The sequence below is a fragment of the Condylura cristata genome, unplaced genomic scaffold (genome assembly GCF_000260355.1).
Source record: "Condylura cristata isolate star-nosed mole 26May11 unplaced genomic scaffold, ConCri1.0 scaffold00031, whole genome shotgun sequence".
NCBI lineage: Eukaryota > Metazoa > Chordata > Mammalia > Eulipotyphla > Talpidae > Condylura > Condylura cristata.
Window position 1 is genome coordinate 10,204,197 of NW_004567132.1, and position 27,094 is coordinate 10,231,290.

General features: G+C 44.2%; 1 protein-coding gene across 2 annotated transcripts in view; it reads right to left on the bottom strand.

The window, feature by feature from the left end:
- The window catches only part of SPRED2 (sprouty-related, EVH1 domain containing 2), a 107,600-nt gene that overhangs the window by 43,281 nt on the left and 37,225 nt on the right, over positions 1–27,094 (bottom strand). Inside the window, exon 1 of one of the 2 annotated variants that reach the window (XM_004691461.2) lies at positions 4,835–4,915. The exons of the other annotated variant lie outside the window; for it this stretch is intronic. Within the exon in view, the coding sequence (XP_004691518.1) occupies positions 4,835–4,851 (17 nt within the window). The 5' untranslated portion in view covers positions 4,852–4,915. Of the gene's footprint in view, positions 1–4,834; positions 4,916–27,094 lie in introns of those variants that run through there. 2 annotated transcript variants of the gene reach the window in all.

Sequence of the window (27,094 nt, forward strand, 5' to 3'; positions counted from 1 at the left end):
AGCTATAGTTTCAGTTTTGCCAAATGAAAAAGTTCTAGAGGTTGATTGCATAACAACGTATATGTAGTTAACATCAATGCTGTACACTTAGATGGTTAAATGGTTAACTTTTCTGTTGTGTGATTTTTGCAACAATAAAAAGAGACAATTTCAGAAACAAATACGACAAATCCCTTGAAATAGGTCTACTCAAGAAGGATCCAAAATTAGAAATTTTGGCCTTGGACTACAGAGAACATTTTTTTAGTCCTTAAGAAGTAAACACTATCACTATTATAACAACACAAATGTCCCTCTAATATCAAGAAGCATATGTCCATTGTGCAAAATACAGACATCGTAACCACTCTTTAAGAAATGTCTTCCATACTATGAGGAACAAGGAACTTGCAAGACCTCAAGATAACTATAAAAGGAAAAGCTGCCTCAAATGCTGCTTATGTGTTTTCTCCTTGGGTATAAGGCAAATTACATATATGAAAACATTAGCATCTCCTTTGTAATTGGTCTCACAAAATTATTTCAAAGAAAAACAGAAGTTAAGCAGAATAGACTCTCCATAATTGTTAGCCAATTATATTCTAATAGAACATGTACCATGTTTACAATCTAAATGCCAGTATCCCTGAAAACATTTTTTGTTTAGTCCCTTTTTATGTCTTCTATTGTAACTTCGGCTTTTAAAGTTACTTAAAAAAAAATACAACACAAGGATTTTCTAATAGTTCATTTCTTCAACATGGAATTAGAGATGTTTTTTACTATTTCTAAAGCAATCAAATAAAAAAATGGGGGGCTAATTTATTTTTCTTTGGAACAAGTTCCTACCAGATTTTGCACACTGCAGATCTTTGGCGGTGTGATGAGAACACATGCCCACCCACAGACACTAATTTTGCTCTTCGCCCTTCCCAAGCAGTCTTTGTGACACATGCTGTCTGCTCTCTATTTAATGGAATTCAAGAGGCCCTGCTGAACAGCAGGCCCCAAGGAGCTGGAGCAAGACAAGCAACCCATCTCCTTCCAATGGATGGATACAAGGAACATGTGTTAAAACACACACACACACACAGAGCTCGCCAAACCCAGCTTGGCCAGCTCCAATATGAAAATCTTTCACAACTGCATGAATTAATACTAAAAACTAAAAGTCATCTCTTGGGTTGAGATCCGGAAAGTAGATAGTTTCTTGTTATGGTTCTCTACCCACTGAAGTCTATGAAGACGAGAATATGGCAAGGAAGAGAGACTAATCACATAAACCAAAAACCTCTGAAAGGCTGACAAGCCAGCGTTGGTTCTGAAGCATTTGCTTTCTCTATGGTGATTATTAGTCATGAGGAAACATTGGTGATTAAGAACCCAAATGGGAATAGGCATGGCTTCCAAAGCTGTCCTACTTACACCCTAAAACGATCTGGGCACAGATGTCAATGAAAACGAGCTGTGAGCAAACTTATACATGAAGATTGCTCAGGAGCAATAAAAGTTCACACTGGTTGGACAAGATAGTAGTCATCCACCCCTTTGCATGTCCTTAACAATAGGGGTTATGACCCTAAGAAAGTTTTGTGTTGTACTCTAGCTTTTCTAAGCTACCCAGGAAAACTGGTGTTTTGGATAATATAAGAATTACCTATAAGTGCTATTACGTCTAGCCTGTATAGAGGCAGAATAACCATAAACCCCAGATATGCAGAGGACAGTGTAACAGAAGAATGGGCTACAGGCAGTGGAGAGGTTCAGTCCTCCATGGGGACTAGCTATAGCCACACTCCCATAAATCATCAATAGATTACAGACACATGAAACAGGTCTCTAAAATCAAGCGTTTTTAAATGTTGACAGATGACCAACATAGTGATTTTAAATTTTTTCATTAAATCTAAATTAATTATAGTCTATGTCATTAGGATACAATTTTAATAGATGTTAAAAAAAAAACATGGAGAGGTCTTCAAATCTCAAGTTGGGGGAAAGCGTTCATGATGGCTATTAATCTGTCCCACTAAAGACTTAGATGTTCTAATCTTTGAAGATTCAACAGCTCTCACTGACTGCGACTCCCCCACCAAGGTAGAAGAGTCAAAAAAAAAAAAAAATTCTTTGTCTAAGGTTGTGTCACTCTACTTGGCTCAGAAATCATGGCCACCAAACTATCAAATGAATTTTTAGTAGGTCAGTTCTTTCTTGATTCCCATCCAAGAAGGGTTAGGTTCTAAAGCACCAGAGGGGAATAGCTGAAAGTTGCTTCTACACAGGGCAATTAGTGGCTCTGGATTATGGGCTTCAGTAAATCTATGCATAAAAGAAAACCCAGGAGGAATCTATCATCAATAACAATGAATCCCCATAGAAGAAGGAATTAAAAGAAGGACAGGGTGGGGCCTGCATTGCAAGCATTTTCTAACTTAACACTACCCTGCACATACTGAACATCGGCTGTATCTCACTCACTGTCTATTGATCATGTCCAAGTTGAATGACATGAGACCCTCGGAACCGGCAGTGCCTCTGAATCCCTTTCCCTTCAAAGGGGAAAGGCGTCTAACAACCACGTAGCCATTCCGCACTGGTGGTCCACGGTGCTTAACTACGATGGGTCCTCTGAGGAGACTGGCCACGGCCCCAGGGCCGATTACCACTGCTCAAGTCCCAAAGATCAATATACCCAGAGCTTGTAAAGTAACCAAAGCTACAAGAAATCTAAGCTACCCTGAAATAATGTGGACAGGACCTGGCTTAGTCTCAGCTACATCAATCACAGGAAAACAAGGCATTTTCACAGAAAATGTCCTTAAGTCAAAGATGTTCAAGGAACTGTTTTCTTATTACCTGCCTGTAATCATTTTCTGTACGCCTGGTAAGAGGGAAGAGATGATCTAATGGAATCCAGATTTCAGTAAAATCAGAGAAAATTTGTTATTCTGCCTTTAATTCATGTTCTTCTGGTGATGTAAGAAAGTGAACCCTGAGCTGAGGGTGGTCTCTACCAAGGCTGTCAGAGATGCCCATTCACCTTTGCAAAACTGGGGATCTTGCTCAAGTGAACGTTTTTAAAAATGTACGCTTACTGCGGTGTCACTGGTTAGCAACACTGAATGTTTCAAACTTTCAGGTTCATGCCTCTACGAGTATGAACACAGTCACCAAAGTCCCAAGAATCCTCCACCATATATTCTACTGCAGCTAACATTTTTCAGGTCGCCTTTCTTGTACAACTCAAAAATTATTAATGAGAAGAAATAAAAAGGACCTTCACATTGAAACTGAAGTATTTTTTAATATCACTAGATGCTATTCTTAAATATGTACTATACAGGCATGTATACACATATAAAAATAAGCACTACAGATGTGGGCAGGAAAATTCTTAGCAAAACCCCCACATATTTCAAATACTGTTCTTCCTCATTATTGTCCTCTACCATAATTAGCAATGTTACAGCAATAACAGGTGGCTTTCATTTATAGAATGCAAAATTAATGAAATTTGGATATAGTCCTGTCTCCAAAAACAAATTGGCCATTCTAAAAAAAAAAAAAAAGTGCACCCCTTTTCTACAAAACAAACAGAAACAAACCAAACTCCCTTTGTGATGACTTTCTATATTACCTGCATTTGAGTGCATTTAAATAATTAAATATAATGCATTCCCCATAGTTAAAAACTCACATGTCTCAGTGAAAACAAGAAAGACATTACTGTAGGCTTTACAAGAAAGGGAAAGAGAAACAGACTGCCTGTTTTTCCATTTGGTGATTCCAGCCCTGTTTAAGGGTCTCCTAGTGATTTACCATCATGCAAGGAGCTTGTTCCTCAAATGCTGAATCTCAGGCAAATCTGAGAACAATTGTGTTATGGGGCCTGCCCCTGTCATTCTGGACAGACAGACCAGGAGAGCATAAATAGTGCTGCTATTAACCAACTACAGCATCTGTCCCTAACCAGGAGGGCTCAGAAAGCATTTTTTAAAAATATGAGGAGATACTGAATGGAGTGTCAACACACAGAGGAATGTTTAATATACTCAAATAAACAAGATATGTGCCTTAACTAGTCAGACATTCATTGTTTAAATTTAGTGAGTGAAGAGAGAGGGTCAGACAGGCAGACACAGTCTCCCAATTATGCAGAACAATCCCTCAGATCATGTGAAAGCTATAATTAAATGTTGTCACCAAATCCCCACCAACCCTTCTCCCACCTAGAAAAAGTTAATGCATGAATTCAGCAACAGCAAATTATGATTTGCAAAAATTAGATATATTCATTCGGTAGGGGAATTAGCTTAACTGCATTAAATCATGTATCCTGGAGTGGGGAGGGGGAGAAGCATAACATTGGGGGGGGAAGCATAATGTTGGGGGGAACCCCAACATTTTAAATATAATAGTTGTCATGAGCTACCCTCTTTAGCTCACCTCTGCTTATTTATTTTTTTAATCTACCCACCCAAAAGGTATACCACCTCTGCAAACTGTTTCCTAAGCAGCATCTTTTAAACTCAGAGCCTAATAAAAAGGATGGGGTTCAGGCCATTTCTTTCTATGTATCTAAGGAGAAATTTGTTTTTAGAGAAATATGTGAACAAAAGCTCTGTATTCATCGAAAGACCAGTGGGTGTCTATCTGTCCTTATACATGAAGGTGTGCACAACACACACACACACACACACACACACACACACACACACACACACACACACACACACACTCTTCAGTTCTTTACAATCAAAATAATTTTATTCTTCTTTAAAATATATCAAAAATGAATTCCAGAAAGGCTAGGCAGAAGGAGAAAATAAAGCTCATGTAAACAGTCAGCACATACCTGCCAGGCGATGCCATTTCCTCTACATTGTACAGCCCAAGTGCTGGGTATCAGCATTATTGCTACTATAATGCTTCTGATAAAAATGGATTGTCTCTTGCGGACCTCAGAACCAGCTGGCTGCTTGAGAAGTGGTTTCCCCCATATATGATTCAGTCTCCTTGACAAATATACTGCATCGTACTGGATGAGTCATCCGAGGGTTAGTCGGCATTTTATAGGCCTGTTGTGTCATTACTCACATTCAACATCCTGCTTCTCAAAAGTGGAAGCTGGAAGCCTGACAGCTGACAGATGCTTTTTCCAATTAAAATATTGTTTAAAAAATTCTTGTAAGTTATGATTATCAATCACTGATGATACTCTAAAATGCCTAGGAAGCTAACAGGCCGTAGAAACCATAAGTGTAAATTGTTCAAATGACCCATCCCCAAACCAAAATCATTTTGTTCAGAGTTCAGTGTTAAGGAGACCTCCTCTTTTAAGCGATGAAATAGTTATAATCATGGTCCTTGCAGATTCTTAGGTTGTAAGATTACCTACTTGCTGGGGTTTACTAAATACATGTTAAAATTTTGGTCCCTTGAAAAGAGCACAGGACTATGCTCTATGCTATGATGACACACAGGTGAATTGGTGGTGGGAAGCCCAGAGGATTACTACTGAGATGAAAAAAGGCACAAAATGATGTAAAAATAAACTAATATAAAAATAAAATAAATAAATAAAGTCAATCCCCTTATCAAAAAAAAATTTTTTGGTACCTTGAATTTTGATACGATTGTATGGTGTGTTTCTAAAAAATGTCTACTCTTTACAGAGGCACACTGAAGTCAGAGTTGAAATGATCTATTTGGGCTGTGTTATAAAGCATGATAGCTGAAAAGGTGTGGGGGTAATGTCACAAAATCTTGGTAACTTAATCTGTGTGGTGAATATGTGAGGACTGGCTGCATTATCCTCTCCTTTGACTATGACTTAAAGTTTTTACTAGGAGGGCCCTCCCTGGTGGTGCAGCGGTGAGTTAAAGCACAGCACTGAGAAGCTAAAGCCACCTGAGCATGAGTTCGAGCCCCATCCAGGAAGTGACCCACATGGCGCAGAGACCTCTCCTGACCCATCCGCTGTGCTCCTCAGCAGTGTACTATTCTGCTCCCCCCTCTGTCTCTGTCTCTGGTGAATCCTCTCACCATCCCTGCACCTCTGGCCTGTACCCCTGCTCTGTATGCATAAATAAATCTTTAAAAATTATTTTCTTGCAATGAAACTTTTCTTAATTAAAAAATGTTTTTAGTCCCAAGGTCTTCTAATTTATACCCAAATGAGGCATTTTTCCAGACAGGTAGAAGCCTACCATTGGTGTGAGCAGGGTGCCATCCACAAGCTGCCCTGTGGCCCGGTGGGTGTGGGAGCTTCCGGTGTGAAGGTCTGGTACACGTGTCCTAAGGTCACAGAGACGGCTTTGTGCCTGTCCTCTCCTGTCTTCGAGACTGACTGGTGTCAGTTTCTTCTACTTTCCTTGAGGACAACAAACTCTTGCCTCCTTCGTGGGCTCAATGTTGACATTGTAAAAGAGAGGTGATTATTTCCAGCTTCCTTATATGGTTTTGGAAACGCTCCCGAGAGGTTATGTAAGTCACATCCACAGTCCCCTTACATCAACAAATCTCTTTGTGAGATGGCAGTGTTTATGCGATTTGCTTTATGTTCAAATTGGGTTACTTAAATCATGAGGAGGAGGAAGAGAGCTTTGATTTCATGGGGCAAAAAAAACACACAACAGATAATGGACACTCCAATGTATGTTAAATGAAACTGCTGAAACTATATGGCATTTTAAAAGTGCTGATGCTGATAAGTTGCAAAAATGCCTTCACAGAACCCCTATGAAAGCCCAGAACCTGCTGGAGGAAACCACGCTGGAGACCCCACTTCCGCCAGCAGCCATGTCTAATTCTCATGTCCAACACTGCCCTCGCAGTAGGGCTGCAAAGTGGCTGTAAATACTGGCAATGGTTCCCACACATCAAATGACAACTTCTTGATCTCAACTTTCAGGGGTTGTGGACAGGCCTGAGCTGAAGCGTTCCTTGGTTCTACAGGTTCCTTCTCAGGAGGACTGCAAGCTACAAAATTATCAAAATGTTCCCTCCCAATTTAACAATATTTCTTTGATACACTTGCAAAGCACGGTTTACCTTAACACAAAGGTTGAAATGGGGGGATTTAAATAAATGTGTAGCCCTAATTTGAGTTTGCAAAATTACTTTCCAGAAGTCCACAGTTCCTTAAGAGAATGTATAAGTCTGCCTTCATTGATTAAAAACACAAAAAATAATAGCAATAATGGGTACACACATACAGAGAAGAAATGAGGAAAGAGCAAATATTGTCCACAAAAGGGAAACTAGGTATAGCAGAGTCCGATGCACTATTCTTACAACTTTTCTTAAGTAGGAGGCATTTCAAATAAAGTTAAATCTACGCTCACAAACACAAAAGCTCTATCACAAAAATGAACAAAAATGTTCACCACAGTTTTCACGGCTGTTATCTTCACATTTTAAAATATCTTGGCCCCTAAAGAAACTTACCAAAATGTTCACAGTGGAAAATGTCACTGAGTTAGGGCTTCTCAAAGGGTGTTCCCTACAATTTTATAAAATGCTCCAAAACCAAACCAAAACAAAAACCCAAACAAACATATTGGGAAAACAACGTGCTATGTTTATGTTTGTTTAGTCTTGCATTTCACAAATTTAAGTGACCACAGAGACCACCTCCCTCAGTACTGAAGAAAACACTTTGGGAAACTTTTAAGTGGTATGACATGGGCTACTTTTTTCCTGATCTTTAATTGGGAAGTATTCCTTAGAACACACTTCGCTTATTACAACAGCAGACTACCGGCCTAATCTCCCCCCACCCCGCCCCAAACTTGATTTCCACCATCTCTACAAGACATTTCTATTTGGCAGACCAAAATGCTTAGGGCCATCGGGTAGGTCAGCAACCACCACGGCCCCTGACTACACCGCTGTGGCCAAACCCAGGCAGCCAGCTCCTGTGTGTGAGTTCACAGCTCACACCAGTGTGGGTGTTTCTGGAAGAGGCAGCTGGCTTTGGGGGAACCACAGGAGAGTGGTTGCTTGTTCCAGTTCACCCTTTTCAGAGCGATGAATCTCAGAACCCAGAAACCAGCCTCAGAGTCTTTGGCCTTGGTGCTACCCGTGAATTTATGTATTTTTTTCATCACTTAGCGCCGATTCCTGGGTTTTAAGCCAAACTAGTCACGAACGGAGCAGAAAATGGCTTCCGGTTTCTTACAACTGACTACGGGACTCTAATTGTTCAAATTCCTAGCAGGTATTAATTGGTACCAGGGTTTTGGTAATTATCTATTAATGTGGTCTTTGGCTGAGTCCAGATTCTGGCTAAGCGAGTGTGGCCGTCCGTGGTGTGGGCACTGTGGGTGGCGCTGCTCACAGGGATCCGGAGTGCGGCCTGCAGGCCAGCTGCCTGGGTTCACAGTGCAGCCTGAGTCTTACATTGTTTAACTTCGTCAAGCCTCTTCCTTTAGCCTGTAAAATGGGAATGATACAACTAATAACCTCACAGGATCGTCTGCAATGAGGTAAATGTGATCATTCACAGGTATTTAACATAGGGCCTTGCCAAATACAGAACATGCTGTAATTATGCAAGAGTTGCAGTTTTATGAATGGAGGCTATGAAGGGGTGGGCAAATGATGGCCAGTACCACACTCATCTGTTTACCTACCATCTATGGCTGCTTTGGAGCAAAAGAAGAGGTGAGCAGCTGCCACAGAACCATATGGTCCCCAAAGTTCAAAGCAGTGACCAGCTAGACCTTTGCAGAAGTCTGTTGGTCCCACATGATGAACATTTCTGTGGATAAAGACAGAGGTCTGTCTTTTCCTGGTATAAGCTTGGGCTGGTGGCCCCTTGGTCTGCTTACTGTCTCACTTTAGAATGAGGCACGCAAGCATTATTTATGGTGATCTGAGCTACGTGGGCTGTAGCTCCCACTTTCCTTAAAGAGCAAAACCACAGTCCATGGACTCCGTCTCATGACCGGTGGGAAAATCTGCACAGCCTGAGGTTGGTTGCCTGTCAGTTTTTCCGCCTCTCTTCCTTTCCTGACCTTCCCACTCAGAGAGGACGGCCTCCATTTCAGAGTCCAGTGACCCCAGCTGATGTGTGAGTCCACAGCAGAGGCTCCCCTCCCCCCAAGTCACATCTGTGCATTATGTCGAAACCACAGAGTGTCCCCAGAGCTTGAATCAAGAGGTGAAAGATGATCTGGAGGAGGCATTCAGGAAACTGAGCAAACAGAAATGAAGGATGCTTTCAAAGGGCTGGACAGCCACATGCAGGATTTCTATCCCAGCAGCAAAGGATCTTCAGAACTGCGGCTGCAATGCTACAGACAAGAGCCCAATAAGGAGACTGAGAGTCAACCCAGAAAAATGAACACACCCCGAACGCCGGTCCCAAGACACATCTCTGTGTCCACTCCTGCTGCCTATTTTTTTTGGCAGGAAAGACTGTTTATTTGGGGAAAATGAAGCCATAGCATTAATGGATAATGCAGGTGAAGGGACTCCTGGGGCTGTTGGAGAGGAAATCTGAACAAAAGAAACCATTCTAACTGCTTCAGTTATTTTTTTTTTTAAGGGGGAGGAAGGGAGGTGTTAGCCAGCTGTTCAGACAGAGACTGAATATAGGGTGTACTTAGATACACCATGTCTTTCTGCCAGTCACTTTTTGCCTAAACTGTAAACATCAACATCATTGGGAAGTAATTCAACAGCAAGCACTGAAGTAAACAAAGGGTGGGCTGGGCAAAGAAGGGGCAGGTTTGGCCCTCCCTGGTGGCGCAATGTGTTAAAGAGCAGCACTTCAAGCGAGTCACAGCTGCTTCAGTGTTAAGTTCAGCCCCTGGCCCCAGGAGCTGACCCACATGGTGCATCAAACCTCTCCTATCTCACCTGCTGCTCCCCTCAGCATTTTATTTCAGTCAATCTGCCCGTTCTGCTCCCCACTCTGTCTCTGGTGAATCCTCTCACCACCCCTGCACCTCTGGCCTGTACCCCAGTTCTGTATGAATAAATGAATCTTAAAAAAAAAAATTCTTTTCTACTGTTATCTACTGAAAAGGGATTTCAGCGATGATACGCATAGTGACAAATTTCACTCAAAGCCATGTCACTTTTTGGTCATGTTCTTAAAGTGCAGCTGGCTAGCACAGGGGTAAAAATAAGGCCCTCTCCAAAGATTATGTTAATTTGGGGATGATCAGCTAGAGCCAGAAGACCTGCAGTAATTAAATTCATATGGGCACTTACTTAAGCTAACCATATTTTTTAAGAATTAAGAGACCTATGATGTAAGGATCTCCCAACAGCTTGTGGATCAGTCTGGTTTCTCACAGATAAGGTAGTGGGAACACATGATAGAAGGAATGAAGGTCTGGAATGGCAAGGAAAAGGTAATAGAGTATGCTCAGGATACAATGTTAAGTTGGAGGCCAGGTGCCAATGAGAAGACCAGTTTCCCCTTTCAAAACTGGACAACAGGGCAAGGCCTAGCTGCAGAGACCTGGGAGGCTGAGAGAAACCACACCCAGATCTAGGGGTGGAATCTTATGCCCCAGCCATGACCATGTAATGGATTTAGTATCTGCACAGCTGAACAGTTGGGTACCTGCCTAAAGTCTGCTCAGGGTTAGGGTGGCCTATTCTCTAAGTGCACTAGTTTCAGAAGGCTCACAGCCCAGATCCAAATCACCATCAGTCTAGCTAAGTCCACACTACTGGTTCCTTAACTTCACACCAGAATTACACCGAAAGCTTTGAAAAGGCCATACAAATCTAGGCACAATCTTCAGAAAAGAATTCTACCACTCATCCTGATGTGGTCACAAAAAAACTTTCCCGAGACAATGGAAGCTTCCTAACTAAGCAAACATTTCACAAGGAAGCCACCTGTCTGGCAGGTGGCTATACAGATAGATGTTCAGCTGTGGAAATGGTGTTTTCTTCTGAGAACTCTTTAATCATTCATCTGTGTGAACAGTACGCATTATTAGGGTTGGAAAATCCTGCAAATTCATTGTTTGGTGGGTGTAGCTTGGGACTGGCTTTGTCACTAATTATATAACTTTGTGGCCAGTCATGAAACTTCCCTGTGCCTCAGTTTCCATGTATAGAAAAATTTAGGACATTCAGGTCAGTCCCTGAAGCTCCAAAATTCTGGAAGGAATGGACTGCTAATAGCTAAATGAGAAAACTACCTCATAATGTAAGTAGGCAGGCCCTCCCTGGTGGCACACTGGGTTAAGGCGCAGCACTGCAAGCGAGCCGCAGCTGCTTCAGAGCAAGTTCGATCCCCGGCCCTGGAGGTGATCCACTTGGCCCTGGAGGTGATCCACTTGACGCAGCAGACCTCTCCTGACCTGCCCGCTGCTCCCCTCAGCAGTGTACTTCGTCCATCTGCCCGTTCTGTTCCCCGCTCTGTCTCTGGTGAAGCCTCTCACCGCCCCTATGCCTCTGGCCTGTACCCCAGTTTTGTATGAATAAATAAATCTTTAAAAATATATAGATATATCAGTAGGCAAAGAGAAAAAGAACAGCAAAGAGTTGGACAATGCTGCTGGGTCAAGACTGCGGGATTAGGAGGAATATATGTTCCTAACCATGACTGACAGACCATTTTAACCAAAACACCAGTCTAAAAGGGTTCACATTTAGGGTCCTCCCTTGTGGGACAGAGGGTTGGAGCACAGCACTATGAAGCTGGCCTCGGCTGCTTCAGCATGAGTTCGATCCCTGCCCCAGAGGTGATCCATGTAGCAGAGGGGCCTCTCCTGTCTCACCCTCTGCTCCCCTCAGCAGTGTACTTCGTCCATCTGCCTGTTCTGCTCCCCACTCTGTCTCTGGTGGATCTTCTCACCGTCCCTGCACCTCTGGCTTTAAAAATCTAAAAAGCTTGACCTAAGTTTTCTTTACAAACAATATTAATTGACAATACCATGCCTGTTTCATATGCAGGCACTGGGCCTGACACTTTCACAGGACTTTTATCCTAAAGGCTTGAAACAGAGAAACAGTCTTAGCAACCATATTACACATTACACAGTTTGTTCTGACCTGCACCTCACCTTTGTCATTGGACTTGAGATTCTAGAGAGAAGGTTGCAACTTTATGACTTTTGTAGCTGAGCATCTGGCATAAACTGTTGGGAGAATGAGTTTCTTTCCGCCATTCATTCACAGAACACAGATTAACTTTATTGACTTAAATAGGGAGTAGAAATGAAGATTACAAAAAGGAAGAGAGTGAAGGGCAGGAGGTAGCAAAATTTACATGCCCAGTTTTTTCCTTCATTACAAAAAATGGTAGAAGACATAAGAAATGCAAAGAAAAACAGTCACCTGAAGTGACATCGAGGCAGTAGAATTCAGAGTCTAGTAGGCATTGTTACAGAAAGCAATTGTTAGCAAGTAATGTCAATTAAAAGCAGAGGAGCCAGGTTCCCTGCCCTACCTGAAAAGGTGAGTGGGGAGAGGAATCCTCTGGGGGAAAAGCTGAAGGGACCTGGAGGCAGCATGTGGAGGACTTGTAGCAAGCTTCTAGGCCTCAGTGGCTGTATGGCGCCAACCCTGTTCAGTTGGGCACTTAGCCACAAGGGGATAGGTGACTTTGGTTGTTTCACTGGGGAAACTATTATCTTCTCTTCTCACTCTGTGCACATTAACATGTTAAAATTCTGTCACCTTTTAATTCTGCTTTATGTGGTGGGTGGCAAAACCCCTTTAGAGTATACAGTTTGGGGGTCTCAGGGTGACCCCCCAGTCCTCTAACAGCACCTTTAATTATACAATGTGTGCTTGCTAATTTAATATATTCTTTGCCAATGTCTGGATCCCATTAAAAAAGTGGGAAATAATACTTATTCTTTTCTGATTAAAAAAAATTATGTGCAGGGTTTTCTTGCTGCTCTGCTTCAGCATCCCAAAGGTGCAAATAAATGTATGGGCTTCACCCCAAACAGACCTTAGGTATTACGTTAAAAACAACAAAAAAACAAACAGCAACAACAAGAACAAAAAAGAGCAGCCAGAATTCTGAAACGAACCTTAGGTACCTTAGTTCTACAGTAACCACATTTGGTAGATGAGAAAACAAATGGCAGCAGGCAAATTCCTTGTTTAAATTTTATTGTTAGAAGCCAAATGGGGCCCAGAACATGACTCTAGTTCATTGTTCCTTACTAAGAATTAACTACCTAGCTAAAACCAAATCATCCCTAAAATTCCCGAACTACATTTTGCTTCTGAAAAGCAGTCACTTAGAGAACAAGAGTAGGTGACATTATCCAGAATATTTCCCAGCACAATTCTAGGTGCCAGGTTAAGTAAATCATCAGAAGGGCAGCCAAAGATACACATTGCTCTGAAAATTGTTTCTGAATCTGCCATAAACTTTTTCTTTTTCAGAAATTTAGAAGTGGGTGAGTAGACCTGATTAAGGCTCACTGGTCAATAGATTGCAAACTTTCAGATTATCACTGACTATCACCAACTAACTACTTCTTCCTGCTTCACCTAAATTCTATGTAGGGGAGGCATGGCTGGTGAGACTGACTTGTTTTCAAGTATTTCCCCTCTAAGTAACCTCCCCAAGTGGTCAGAATAAAACTTGTGGGGGGGGGGGAGGGAGTGCATGGGCTGGTGAATTCAAAGAACCTGATCAAGTACTTGCACTAGCAATGGGGTACTTTGGTGGGGGTCACCTTATATCGTTACCCTTCCAAAGTCACCACCACCCACTCAGCAGAGAGGAGTGTCTGAGTCCATTTAAAGAGAACAGAGGCTCCTCCTCTCAATGAATACAGCCCCTAGAGTTACCCCACAATCCATTTGGGGACCCACAATCCATGTGTTTCTCCTGATCCACTGACACAGTGGATCGATCCTTGATATGATTCTGATGTTCAAAAATTCATCTTTCAACATGGACCAAAAATGCCACCTAACTACTTCACTTGGTACTCTAGCGCGCGCGCGCGCGCGCGCGCACACACACACACACACACACACACACACACACACACACACACCCACCAAAAAAACCCCAGCATATTCTTCCCCAAATTGGGATTTAAGTTTCATTTAATTGCTATTTACAAAGAGGCTTCAAGTTTTACAAAACCAGCAGATGGCTGGGGCAACAGTGGGGTAAAATGGACAATGCATGTGGGCTCCAAGTATGTGACAGACTAAAAGCCAAAGACTATGCCCAAATGTACAAGCTGGAATAAAATATAAAATGTACATTTGTAGCAGAACCAAGGTCTTGAGTGTCCTTGAATTTCGTCTTTCAAAACACTTTTAAACACAAGGTTCACTCACATGTGTTCTGTTTCAAGTCTCCCCCAAAGATTCTTTCTCTGTCTCTTTCTCCACTCAACTAGGGAGAAAAGTGTCCATGGATTTCACGCTGTTGTTTCTTGAGAGCCCTGGAGGAATAGTCCCTGACACTAAGAATGTGAAGAGCAAGTCTTAACATTTGAACATTCCAAGCTTGTAGGGTGGGACCAAGTACAGCTCAAAGGGATTTTGCTACCAAGCAGAAGCTGGAAATAAATACAAACACACAGACAATATGGTGCACAGGATGCCAGCATTATCAGCAAAAGACGGCGGCGCAGCGAGCAGCAAGGCTGGGAGGGGAAGCCACCACCCTGCCGCAGATCCTCCGGTCATGCCTGGCAGGGCGGTGGCCAAGTGCCAGGGCTGGCGACGCGGGCAGCCAGCCAGTCCCTTCAGGGTAAGGAAGGGGGAAGCCCATGGGCTTCACAAGAGAACCAAATACTTACGGTACTCATTGCTGCTGAGTGGCATAGGAAGAAGTCGGTGCCCATTCCATGGGCTGGTGATAACCTCACAAGCCCCTTTCATAGCAGATTATTGGATGTTTTAAGTACAGTTAAGCAGAGGTCAGAAGCTTATGAAACAGATTATAAGTCATCAATCTATTCACACTAAGTATAAAGTGTTTATTCTTTTTTTAATTTAGCTTATTGTTCTGCATAGGCAACACATCCATGATTCACATATTGAAATATAAAAAGGTATACTCCCACCACATTCCATCTGCCTTGTTCCTTCTCCCATCCAACAAGCAAATAGTAACTACCTTGTATCCTTCCAGGGTTTATGCAAATACAAGGGAGCCGGTGTTCACATGTTCTGGACTTCCTTTTTATCTTTTGGAGATCTTTTCATATTGGAATATAGACAGCCCGCTCCCTTTTTATATTTGTACAATATTCCACTAGTGGAGTGTACCATGGTTTATCAATCAGTCCTTTATTAATGAACATTTAGGTTTTCCCAAGCCTCTTGCTACTGAAAACAATTCTGTGATGAATAACCTCATCCATTAGAGTTGCCTTTACACAGCAGATCCCCACCATTGTTTTCCACAAAGTCGGTTCATTATAACAAGAAAGGAATGATCTCTGCCTGAGTCAAATGGAATGGCCTTATCAGTCCCTGAAAGTAGGCTGCAGATTCCAAGAACCTACTGACTTAGGGCAGGACTTACTAGTAAACCTTGTTTATGACTCTGTAAATTCCTGATCATAATACAGAGAAAGAATAAAACTTGATAATAGTAAACACATCTGAAATCAGGACAGACTCCTTCTAAAGAAAAAAAAAAGTGTGTTTACAAAAAGAAATTTATATGCACTATGGATGATGTATATGTAGTAGGTACTATTTGTGGAAGGAGAGTTCAATGAATTGTGTTCCTCATTCTCCATCCTAATAATCCTCACTATCCCTCCAAAGCTTCATCACCCATTCATGTTACAGGCCATTCAGATATCTGATCCCTTAAAAAATTCTAACAGCACTATATCTCACAGAGGGGAGACACTTTGTCAAAGCAGTGCCTGGTGCTAGCTAACAGAGGACTATCTCACCACTGCTAATTTTCCCTGGTCATCACCTGGCCCTGAGCAGAGAGAAGTCCAGCAAAAAGCAAAGCCAAACAACCCTTGGGTTAAAACTGTGTGGGCTGGGCCCTCCATCAGAGCACAAGTCCTACCTAGATGAATCCCCAAAAGCAGGACCCCTCGGCAGAATCCAGAGGACTCCAACAGTTTGTTTCAGCCCTTCTTCCCAGTCGTTGCTCCAGCACAGTAGCAGGAAACTAAGCTGTCCAACGAGCTGTCTCATACACTCTTTCCAAAACCATGCTGAAGGTTCTGGGTATACCAGAGGGAACATGCCTTCAGGCAGAAGCAAAACTGTACAGAGATGGTTCTGGCTGGGGCTTCAAGAACATTTCTTCTGAGATAGTTCAGGGTCTTGCCAGGACTAGGCAGGGTAAGTAGGAGAGACCAATCTGCAAAGCACGCACGTGCATCACTACGTCCACATGTATACACAACACGATGGCTTAATTACCCTGCAGTTAAAGTCAAACTATCGAAAATGAATTGTATTTGTTTGAACCCCAACTGGAACTAAGCAAATATAGAAAGCATTTGTGAGGCAAACTGGAGAAAATGAAACATGAATTTCACATTAGATGAGACTGCAAAATTACAGTAAATTCTCAGGTGCAACAATGCAGTTATGGTTATTTTTATAACATCCTTCTCTCTTAGGGATATATACACTGCAGTGTTTATGAATAAAATGATGCCTGGGATTTGTGTGAAAATATCCTACTCTATCCCCCAGAAAAAATTGTGTGTGGTGAAGAAAATGAATACTGGCTGGGTGATGAGTACATGGAGCCAGCCCACATCTATTCTCTTAACCTTTGTGAATGTTAAAGTGCTTCATTGAGAACACACACGTGCATCTACACAGACAAACGACCTTTGGCCCTAAGGGTGACACCTCTAACCCAGGTTAACTCGGATAAGACTTAAGTGGCCATATAAAATCAAGTCAGCTAAGTAACCATACCACGTTTTTATCTTTCAACTCAACTAGGACACTGGTTTTCAACCTTATGCATGCCTGAGTTGCCTGGAAGATTTAAATTTTTTTTATTTTCTAATTTGTCTGGATTTCAGAGATCTCCAGGTAATTAAAATACATACCAAAGTTTGAGAATCAATGCTCCAGAAAACTAAAAGGTGCAGGTGGAGGTCAGGAGTAAGTATGAAGAAAACAGCCACAGCGGGGTCTCTGCTCAAGCCTGCCTGTGGCCCCCGCCCCTTCCTGTCTAATTACCTGCCTCTCTGAGACTCTGGTCCCAGCCAGGCTTCCCTGAATTACCCCTGCAAACAAGGATGACTCGAGAGCTGCAGTAACAACCAGGCACTTGGCAAACAGATTGAACACGAGAGGCTGCTCTGGTGTCTCACATCCAGAAGGGAGATGACTGTTAACCATTACCAGGATGCATTTCCCTGACTTCCCCTTTACCCACCAGGGTATTAAGTGACATGAGCATCTTGCTGAGAACAGCCTATTTCCTATACAGAAAAGCCTTTGTTTTGAGGCTTAAGTATCTCAGACAGCTTAGTTATATCTGCTGAGAAGCCCTAACAGCTGGGCCGTACTCAAAGTAGGGAGGAACTGTTAATTCTCCACTCAGGAGGAGCACAATCCTCACCTCAAAGGGCATTGTTCCTGCGGCAGGTGGCATTCTGATATAAACTGTGGGCCTCCACCCACTTTCTTGTGGCACTGGGGTTAATTCTGGGGTCATTCTCAGAACTAGAGGGGGCACTTACATCTGCTTAGGCCCCTCATATATGCATGCAACTTCTGAAGCTCTCATGACACCCCAAAATAGAAATATGTTCCCCTATCACAGAAGAGAGACGAGAGACCCAGGCAATCTTAGTTATGACACTGTATCAACAAGCAACAGAGTGCAGAGCTGGAATTTGATCTGTCAATCCCAAATCCCCATGTTTTCTCCACAGCCCACATCCTCTAAATTAAAACTTTAGGATATAGTTGGGCCCTCCCTGGTGGCGCAGCAGGTTAAAGCACAGCACTGAGAAGCTAAAGCCACTTCCGCATGAGTTCGATTCCCGCCTGCCCCAGAGGTGACCACATGGCTGGCAGACCTCTCCTGACCCGCCCGCTGCTCCCCTCAGCAGTGTACTTCGTCAATCTGCCTGTTCTGCTCTCCACTCTGTCTCTGGTGAAGCCTCTCGCCGCCCCTGGGCCTCTGGCCTGTACCCCAGTTCTGTATGCACAAATAAATCTTTAAGAAATAAAACTTTAGGATATAGTGAGTGAACAGCACACCTCTCATTTCCACCAGTAGAAAATAATCCAAAGGTTGCTTGGAAAAACTTTAGTCATTATAAACCCGAAGATACAAAACCCTTGAACTTTTATCAGTTTCCATGGGACACGCACTTCCTCCGCTGCCGGGAATTCTGGCTCAGTGCTGCTTTCTGGTCACTCAGCTGTCTGTACAACGCTCGAGAAGAAGATGTGCTCCTTACACATCCCGCTCTGAAGTCCTGGTCGAGGAGACCAACCTTAGGGCCGACGCCTTGACAAACACTCACACTTTCAGATTCAAATTCCATAAATCCTAACATCTAACAGGTCTGGAATGCAAGATGACTGAGGTCCAAAGTCAGAGTTTGGCTTCCATTCCTTGGATGCAGGGCACTTCTGCTATTGGCCCACAAGCAGCTACATGAATCCCAAATGCGAGGCCAGTTCAGTTGCTGCTGTTATTTAATATAGCTATAAATAAAGCTAAATTTTCTCCTTTTAAGTTCTGAGTCACTATTATCCACTCACCCTTCAACCCCGACACCAAGGCTTAATGCCCTGGGAGACTGCTGGTGTTCCAGAGAGGCTGACGAAGTCAAGAGCTGCTGGAACCCTTCTTCTGGAAGGGCCACTAAGACACGTCTCAAAATGAATGAGTCAGTCACTATGATTGTAAAAAACAGTAATAATCAAACCTTATTTTTAAATTAAGCACCAGGGGTTAAGTCTCAACGCTATCATCACCATGCCCTGAGTGTGATCCCTGGCCAGGGAGCTAACCCATATATGGCTCAGCAGACCTCTCAGCAGGGTATTTTAGTCAATCTACCTGTTCTGCTCCCTACTCTGTCTCTGGTGAATCCTCTCATCCCACACACCTACGGTCTAAATCCAGTTTTCTACGCAAACATAAAAATAAAAAAATAAATTGAGCACCATTTTTAAACTATCACCAAGGCTTATTCTCAATTTACTAGCTCTTATGAACTGAAGTCATTTCCAAGCTTAAGATCTACTTCTACAAGATAAAAAATATCACCATCTTTTTTCTTCTGAGTGTACACAGATGACTGAAAATTGTTTTAGCAAAGAGTTGCCAGATCAAGTCTCCTTGATCATGGAAAGATACACCAAGTATAGAGTAGAGATGGAACTCAAATATGTACTTTCTGATAGCTTTACCCTAAAGCAACAAAGAATTTAACTCACATGGTCATATCTTGTTACATTTTCTGTGTGACTACAATCCATCATGGAGCATTAAAGATACTCAGTCATCATAATGAAATGTTGGCTGACATTTACCGGATATGCCAAGAACACCAGGCCTCTAGGTGTCTTCTAATTCTCACAGCAGCTCTTCGAGCCAGATACTTTTAATATCCCTGCTTTACAGCTGGAAAAACTGCCACCCAGAGAATGAAGAGCCCAACCTATGCAGTCACCAGGAGGCAGAACCAAATCCAGAGCACAGAGCTCTCAGCCTTTCCAAGTTTGACCAGTTAAGCAGTCACCAATCCAGGTGTTGCACATGGGCAACCTAGAGAGGCAAAAGGAACACGTGGAGAGTACTGGGGCCTCTCCTGGCCACAACAGCCACTTAGAGAGAAGGTTCTAGATGCACAGCATCTTTAAAAGCATGTGAGGAAGCGTCCTCCCAGCAAAGCTGAGAGGCACCAGTAGGGCTTCTCAACTCTTAGCTCAGCTGATTTAGCAACCCAGAACTGAACCTCCAGGTGCCATGTCCCAGCCTGCACCAGCAGACATGGATGATAGCCTAATGTGTGCAAAGAACAGAACGACACATACATGGGCTGGTCTGGGCAGTGCAGGGACACCCTATGGCTAAACACTTGGTCCTGGAGTCACAGGGGCAAAGCTGCACTCCTTGCCCTATCTATTTCTAGCCATGAGTTCTTGGGTGACCTATTTCACCACCTAGATGCAGGTCCTCCTTCTACAAAATGGGGAAACAACCACACCTACTCTGGATTTTCTGAAATTTGTTGTGCCAATTAAGTCTATGTGCAATGAAGCACTTAGCACTCAGAGCAAGTGCTTAATAAATGCCAGCTCTCCTGCCAATTAGTCCTTCAAATGTTGAGTTTACTGTAGGCAAGAAGGTAGACAAAGCCTGTCTACAGTGCAATGTGCCTTCGTGCAGCTCTGATGGCGGCAGACAGACCACCCAGCACAGGTGCCCAAGTAGAGAAACTTGCCCTGTGTAATGTGTGGTAAAACCACACAATTCAACAAGTTTCTCCTCACCCTCCCAGGTCAACATGAAACTCCTCCTTACAATAGGGACTTATCGGGGACTTTCAGACAACAGTGGAATTTCCCCCTTATGTTCCTAAAAACCCACCCTGACATTAAGAGGTTGGTTGTGGCTGTGCACTTCAGAACATCTCAAAGCAGGGGTTTCAAAGCTTCACGTTCACCTGAGTTTCCCAGGAGATTTGTTTATGTGGGGTGGGGAAACCACTGGTTTTAAATAGTAGCTTCCTGATTCCAAACTCCAAGGAGAAAGGCTGAAAAGCAAGCTACTGGAGCCCAACTGACAGGGAGAAGAACAATCTCAAGGAGAAAACAAACAAAATACGCCCCTCTGGATAATCCCATCCCCCCCCCCCAGGTCCCCCAGCACAGAGGGGAATTCTGAATCTGAATAAAAGGCTTCCAGGAAAGAGGTTGCTCACTAAAGCAGGCTAAGAAAAAAAACGTTCAGCCAGGAGAGGTGCTTTTGAAGGATTTTTGAAAATTCCTACTCTGCTTATTAAATTATTAACTGGTTGCCCAAAGTGGGCTGTCCCACCCACTGCCCAACGTAGTTGAGGGTGAGGGCTGGGTCACCCCCCTCAGCCAGGCCACCAGTGAGGTGGCCACCAGTGAGGTGGCCACCAGCCTCCCCTGCTGGAAAGGCATGCCTGCAAAGCCACAACTGGCAGCTGACCTCACGGCACAGACTAGATGCAGCACTGTCCTACAGAAACGCCATTGAAATGTAGAGTAGTCACACTGAAAAGGTCATTAAAAAAAAAAAAAAAAGGCAAAACTAATGGCAATAACATACACTAGGTCTAAAATATTTTTATTTCAAAAAGGAATCCAAGTGAAATCATTAGATTCTTTTTCATTGCAAGAAAGCTTCAAAGCTGAGGTGTGTTTACACTCACAGTACATCTCTGTCCACACCAGCCTTGTTTCAGGTGCACGACAGCCCGGTGGCCGGCGGCTGGGTACTGTACACGCTGTCTAGAGCAGCAGGCGCAACTGCGTGAGCAGTGATTCCCAGTCCAATCACCTGGATCACCGTGGGGGCGCGGGGGAGGGCTTTTACAAAATAGGGGCTCCCAGCTCCACCTTGGAAGGCCTCTGTTGAAGGCACTGGCCTCCCTCCAAGTTCCACTGCGCTGCCTGCCACCCATGCAGCTCAGCCCCCATGGCCTCTCTGCAAGTCAACCAAGAAATTGTGCGTTTAAAAAATACCCACCTCAGGATCTGAAAGCACAAGAGGTTGGGGTGCAAGGGAAGTCTTGCAGAGACAGATGGAGACGGCTGATGACTGCAGTGGCCACATCCACTAAACCACGCTTGCCTGTCTGTTGAGTCTGAACTTGGCCCAAGCTTCAATCGGGCTTTTCTCCCTGTCTTCCTGCAGGATCCTGAGCACCAAGTATTCTCTAATTTCCCTGTCTGAAAGGAAGGGGGAAGGTAGGGGCCCTGTTAGAGTTGAAAGATGTTTTCAGAAACAAATTAAGGTCCAATGAGAGGTATTCTTTCCTTAAGAGGGCAGTCAAGCTATGAGTCCCCTATGAACATTCAGTAGGACATTTCAAATTTCCTCAAGTAGGACATTTCCACCCTCTGTGGCTGTCACTTTATCTTTTTAAGGATCTTGGCCAAAGAAGCCACCTTTAACCTGGAGGGTGTGTGCTGGGCGCCTGACAAACCCACTGGAGGCTGCTGCCAGCCAGTACCTGGGCTTCCTGTGTCCTAGGACAAGCCTTTCTGGTTTAGCCCTACTCCCTGGGGTGCCTGAGAGAAATCTCTCAGAGGAAAAGGCTGACACACCAGCACAGAAAAGTTTCCCTATCATTTGGAGAAAATAATTTAGGGCTGGGTAGATAAACATGTACAGGAAATACTTCTATAGAGGTCTTGATCCTCTGAAGATTAATAACCCACGGAACTGGAGACCAGCCTCAAACTCGGAGGAAATAGGCAAGTTATAAAAACAGGAAGAACGGGAAGTTTATTTTTGGATGAATATTTGTTCTAGTGAAGCTCTTGATACTGACAGAAACCTTGATCTGCAGGTCACTGCTGCAGCTGAGCAGCAGCACTGCGTGTCTCCACAAGCTGTCCCACCAGAGATTTCCGGGTCCTGGATAGGGCCTCGCCCCACTCCTGCAAAACATCTGCCTCCGGGACGCTTTCCTCCAGCATTCCGGCGGTGACTAGAGCACAAGCCTGTCTCTGGGAGCAGCAATTCCCCATCCAGTCACCTGGCTCACCACTGCAGCCAGAGGCCTCCGCCATCACTAGCAACTCTGCCTTCGTCCCCAGGCACCAAGCAGCCAGTCTACACCAGACAGGTAGTGCCTGGCACTCATGGTTCCTGCTACCAGCGAGAACTGATCAGTCTCTCCCTTGAACTGCCCCCACCCTGGTCTCACCAGCCTCTCTAGTTCTTTCTACAGCCCCTTCTGTGGCTCCCCAGCTTCCAGAATAAAGCCAAACGTTCTCCACAGTTCACCCCCACCCATCCCTACAGCCCACCTCTACATGCAGGACATGATTTGCAAGGCCCCCTGCAAAATGAAAGTAATTTGTGTGTCCTTTATTCCAAAGTTACTAAGAATGTCGAGATGTCAGCAGAAGAGCATTAAGGCAGGCAGGAGGCCCTCCCAAGGGCCAGGCCCTGTGGGTGCACAGGCCCCACACCCAGGAGCTAGCCCCTCCAAACACCTCCCTCCCACAACCCCAGAAGCAACAGTTACCAAGACTGAGAAGACCGCCTCACCTCTCCTCACCCTCCTTGGGATTCATCCCTCCCTTCAGGGTAGACTTCACAACAAGGAAATCGACTTCTAGCCTCACAGGTGTCCCATTCGGATATCCTGATTCATAATAAGGTTATTTATTTGCTTATCTCTCCTCCACGCCTTCATTGACCAAGAGGCCCAGGGCCCCAGGTTCACTGCTTAGTCATTTCTGTGCCCTCCCCTCCCACATTTCCAGAGCAAAACTTATAGTGCATGAGGTCTGCTATGAATTTCTGCTAAATGCCCGCTAGGAATCTTGTTCTCCACTTCTCTGGCCACTTACAAAGCCTCTGGCAACCTTGCAAAGTGACTGGCTAAAGGAAAAAATAGAAAAGTTCCCTGAAGATCTAATTTTGACATTAAGAGGAAAGTCTAGTCCTCTGGAGAAAATCACACATGTTTGAGGGGCAGGAACTGCTACTGACGTTGGCAGTGGCTTCACAGGTGGCCCAGCTGGTGCAGTGGCAAAGATCTCAGCACCTTCCTGGTGGCTGCCAGCACCTTGGGGACATGGCATGGCAGAGGGATGGGTAACAAGAAAGCCACTTGCACCTCACCCTGACTGATGGAGAGGTAGGGAGAACTTAAGAGGGAAGAACGTGACCGACGTGATGCTGTATCAGCCGCTACTGACACTGGGTGAAGACAAGAGCCCTGAGTTGTCTTACCTAGAAACTTTAAATGAGCTCTTATTTCCCTTGAAATGATCAACTTTTCAGAGAAAATGCTTATGGGTCATTATGTTCCTTTTAAGCAAAGCAGCAGAATGAAGTAGGGTACAAAAGGCATTAATAGTTATCACCACTACCTCTTACATGTGGACCTGATTTATCATTTTCTAAAAAGGAAGAAAAACACTGAAAATCCAAATAGCTTCCTAAACCTTCAGGCACAGTTGATTTTCCCAGTAATTGTCACCTGATCATGCTCATGGGAGATGGGGAGGCAAAGAGAGGGAGTGACAATCATCAGGGAATATCACCAGACTGCACCAACAGACCGTACGACTATCTCACCAGCAGTAAGAGCAGCAGCCGTCATCCAGTGATCTGGGTACTCACCAAAGGGCTGTATCGGTTATTCTCTATCACGTCACTCCCAGTATTGGGAACAATCTGTACTTTTCTGGTTTACTGGTTTCCCTGCTTATTGTGCAGCTCTTAAGAATATAAGGTCACCTCTGATTACCCAAGACCCAGAACAGTACAGCCAAATTACTTGCTGTAATCCTGCATCTGTCAAAAATATATGAAGTCCATCCTTCCACTACAGTCCCCATTTTACAGAAGCAGCAGGATCAGGTAAGAGGCTCTGGCCATCTGTCTAAGGAAGGACATTTCAGGTTTGGACTCTTCGGCTGTCATTGCATGCCATTAAAAAGCTATATTTCTCTAGAAAACCACTTTTCCTGCCACATTCACACAGTAAACATTACCCACATGTGGCTTTTTGTGGGGTTTAAAAGAAAAGGCAAAACATGAAAGTTGGTTTAATGCTTTTATAGAAAAAGTTCTTCGGGTGTTAGGTATCTGCAGGACCCTGAACATCTAAGATCTCATGATGGAAGCTGGGGGACCCTCCTGCTATGATGGGGTGATTTTTGTGGAGGAGTATTAGACTCCTTGTACATTGTGGGTAATATGGTAGGTAGGTACATAACTGATGCTGGTTCCCTCAGCTGCAGCCATAGCACTGGAGACAGAAATTTCAAATGGCTACCAGAATAATCTCCTTACCTATACTCAAAGTTCTTGGCTGTCCTTTCTGTGTGCACTCAGTTTTGCAATGAACACCAAGAAAGTAATGTGGCCTGCCTCTGGAGAAGAGACTCCTCATTTGCATATCTAATAACAATGGTCAGTTACCACCCAAAATTACAGTCATCGCTACCAAGGTGTCTCAGTTTACCTAATGGAGAGCCATGGTTAAAGTGAAGAGAGGAAACAAAAAAAAGTACTCAACATTTCTTCAAAATTATTTTTTAATTAAATTAAGACCAATGCTGGGAAAGTTGGATGAGTGTGTAGATGTGAACGTCTTAATGAAAATACTGTAGGATTTAGTTAGAAAAAAAAAAATCAGAAATATTAGCTGATCCTAATTAACACAGAATGACTCTCCAATCTAGCTCTAAAAGTTTAGACCATTAGCTAAAAATGAAAAATTTAACAAACATGTTTATATAAAAAGGGAATTACAAGCAGCCCTCCTGCCTGCCTGGAACTGTGCAGGTACCTCTTTTTCCTTGTCCTAGTAAACCTGTCCTTTAAAAACGTCTTTCAAGGCCCTCCCTAGTGGTGCAGCGGGTTAAAGCACAGCACTGAGAAGCTAAAGCCACATCAGCATGAGACTGATCCCCCTCTACCCCTGAGGTGACCCACGTGGCGCAGCAGACCTCTCCTGACCCGCCCGCTGCTGCCCTCAGCAGTGTACATCATCAGTCGGCCTGTTCTGCTCCCCACCCTGGCTCTGGTGAATCCTCTCACTGCCCCTGCTCCTCGGGCCTGTATACCAGCTCTGTATGTGTGAATAAATAAATCATTTTTTAAAAAGTCTTTAAAAAATGGTAATCTTAACACTGCCAGACTAGGGAGAGAAAACACCTAAAAGCTGCTGTGCTTCAGCAGCAAGGCTTATCTGGAGGGCGGTGCCAGTCAGTGCTCTGTGCAGCCAAGGGAGGCCAGGCACCGCCCCTGGAACAGTGTTCAGTCCCGCATTTAATGTGTCTGGCGGGGAGCGGTTCAACCCGGCAAATCCAGAGCTATGAAACTCTGAGCCTGAGCCCTCGCGCTAAGGATCGCGTGTCCCTATGAGGAGTAGGGCCCAAGACAGTGTCAGGGCCCATGACCAGGATGGACGAGGCCATGCCAGCCCTGAGCCTGAGTCCGGCTCAGGTGCTGCTCACATTCCAGCCCCCGGCTGTGCCAAATTGGCCGAGGACCACAGACAGGCGACTCTATTTCTGGAGTCCCTAGGGCACAGCAAGGACCCTCATGAACACCTCTGCTTGCCTCGGTTAGTGGGTTAAGTGGATAGGAGACAACCTGGCTGGTCTCCTGGGGTGGGAGTGGGGGTGGGGAGGGGAGATTACCAGATGTCCTTAGAAGCTGTTATCAGTGGGACAGGAAGTCCTTCCACCCCCTCCAAAGAAAGACTCCACCAGTTCAAAGCCAGGAGGGGGAGGAGGCAAAAAGCAGTTCCCTCTAACACACCTCTCCGGGTATGTTCTTCATAATTTCCTGGGTATACCCAAAGCAACACCAAATCCTGAGCATATGGTCCAAATCACAAACTTTTACATTTATTATAATATTACATATTTAGAATATGCTACATATTGAATACATTTAATTAAATATTTAATATACTTACATTATCCTCTGCCTAGCTTCTAGCCCTTTCTTCCCCCTCCCTCTTCTCCCAAAGCCTTGGCTTAAGGGCACACTGGTTTCCTGGACAGCCACATCCAGGGGCAGCACAGGTGTATCACTTGGGGGAGCAAAATCTGGTTGGGAGCTACATTTCTAACAATGCCTGGGTGCGCTGGCCCTGCAAGGGGCCTGTGGGAGCCAGGGCTCTCGGAAGCCTGACTGGCCTGTCCCTTCACTCTGCTGGGATCCCACTTCTCTTCCTTCTGAAGGATGAAAACCTCTTTGCTTCACTTCTGCTACTGCTTCCCTGTTCTCACTCAGTCTCACTTCGGTAGCTGTTTCATTGCCTTCCAGAGACCAAGCAACACAAAGATGTGTTAGTGTTTCTCTTTTGTTAGGGGAACGCTTGCCTTGGGAAGCAGTCTTTCCTTTGAACACTAAATATTCTGAAGACACTCTGCTCTTACAACTGAGAAGGGATAATTTTGCTACATTGCTTTCCTCATACCTCCCCAAAAAGTGTGTTATGGAAGGGAGGGTGAC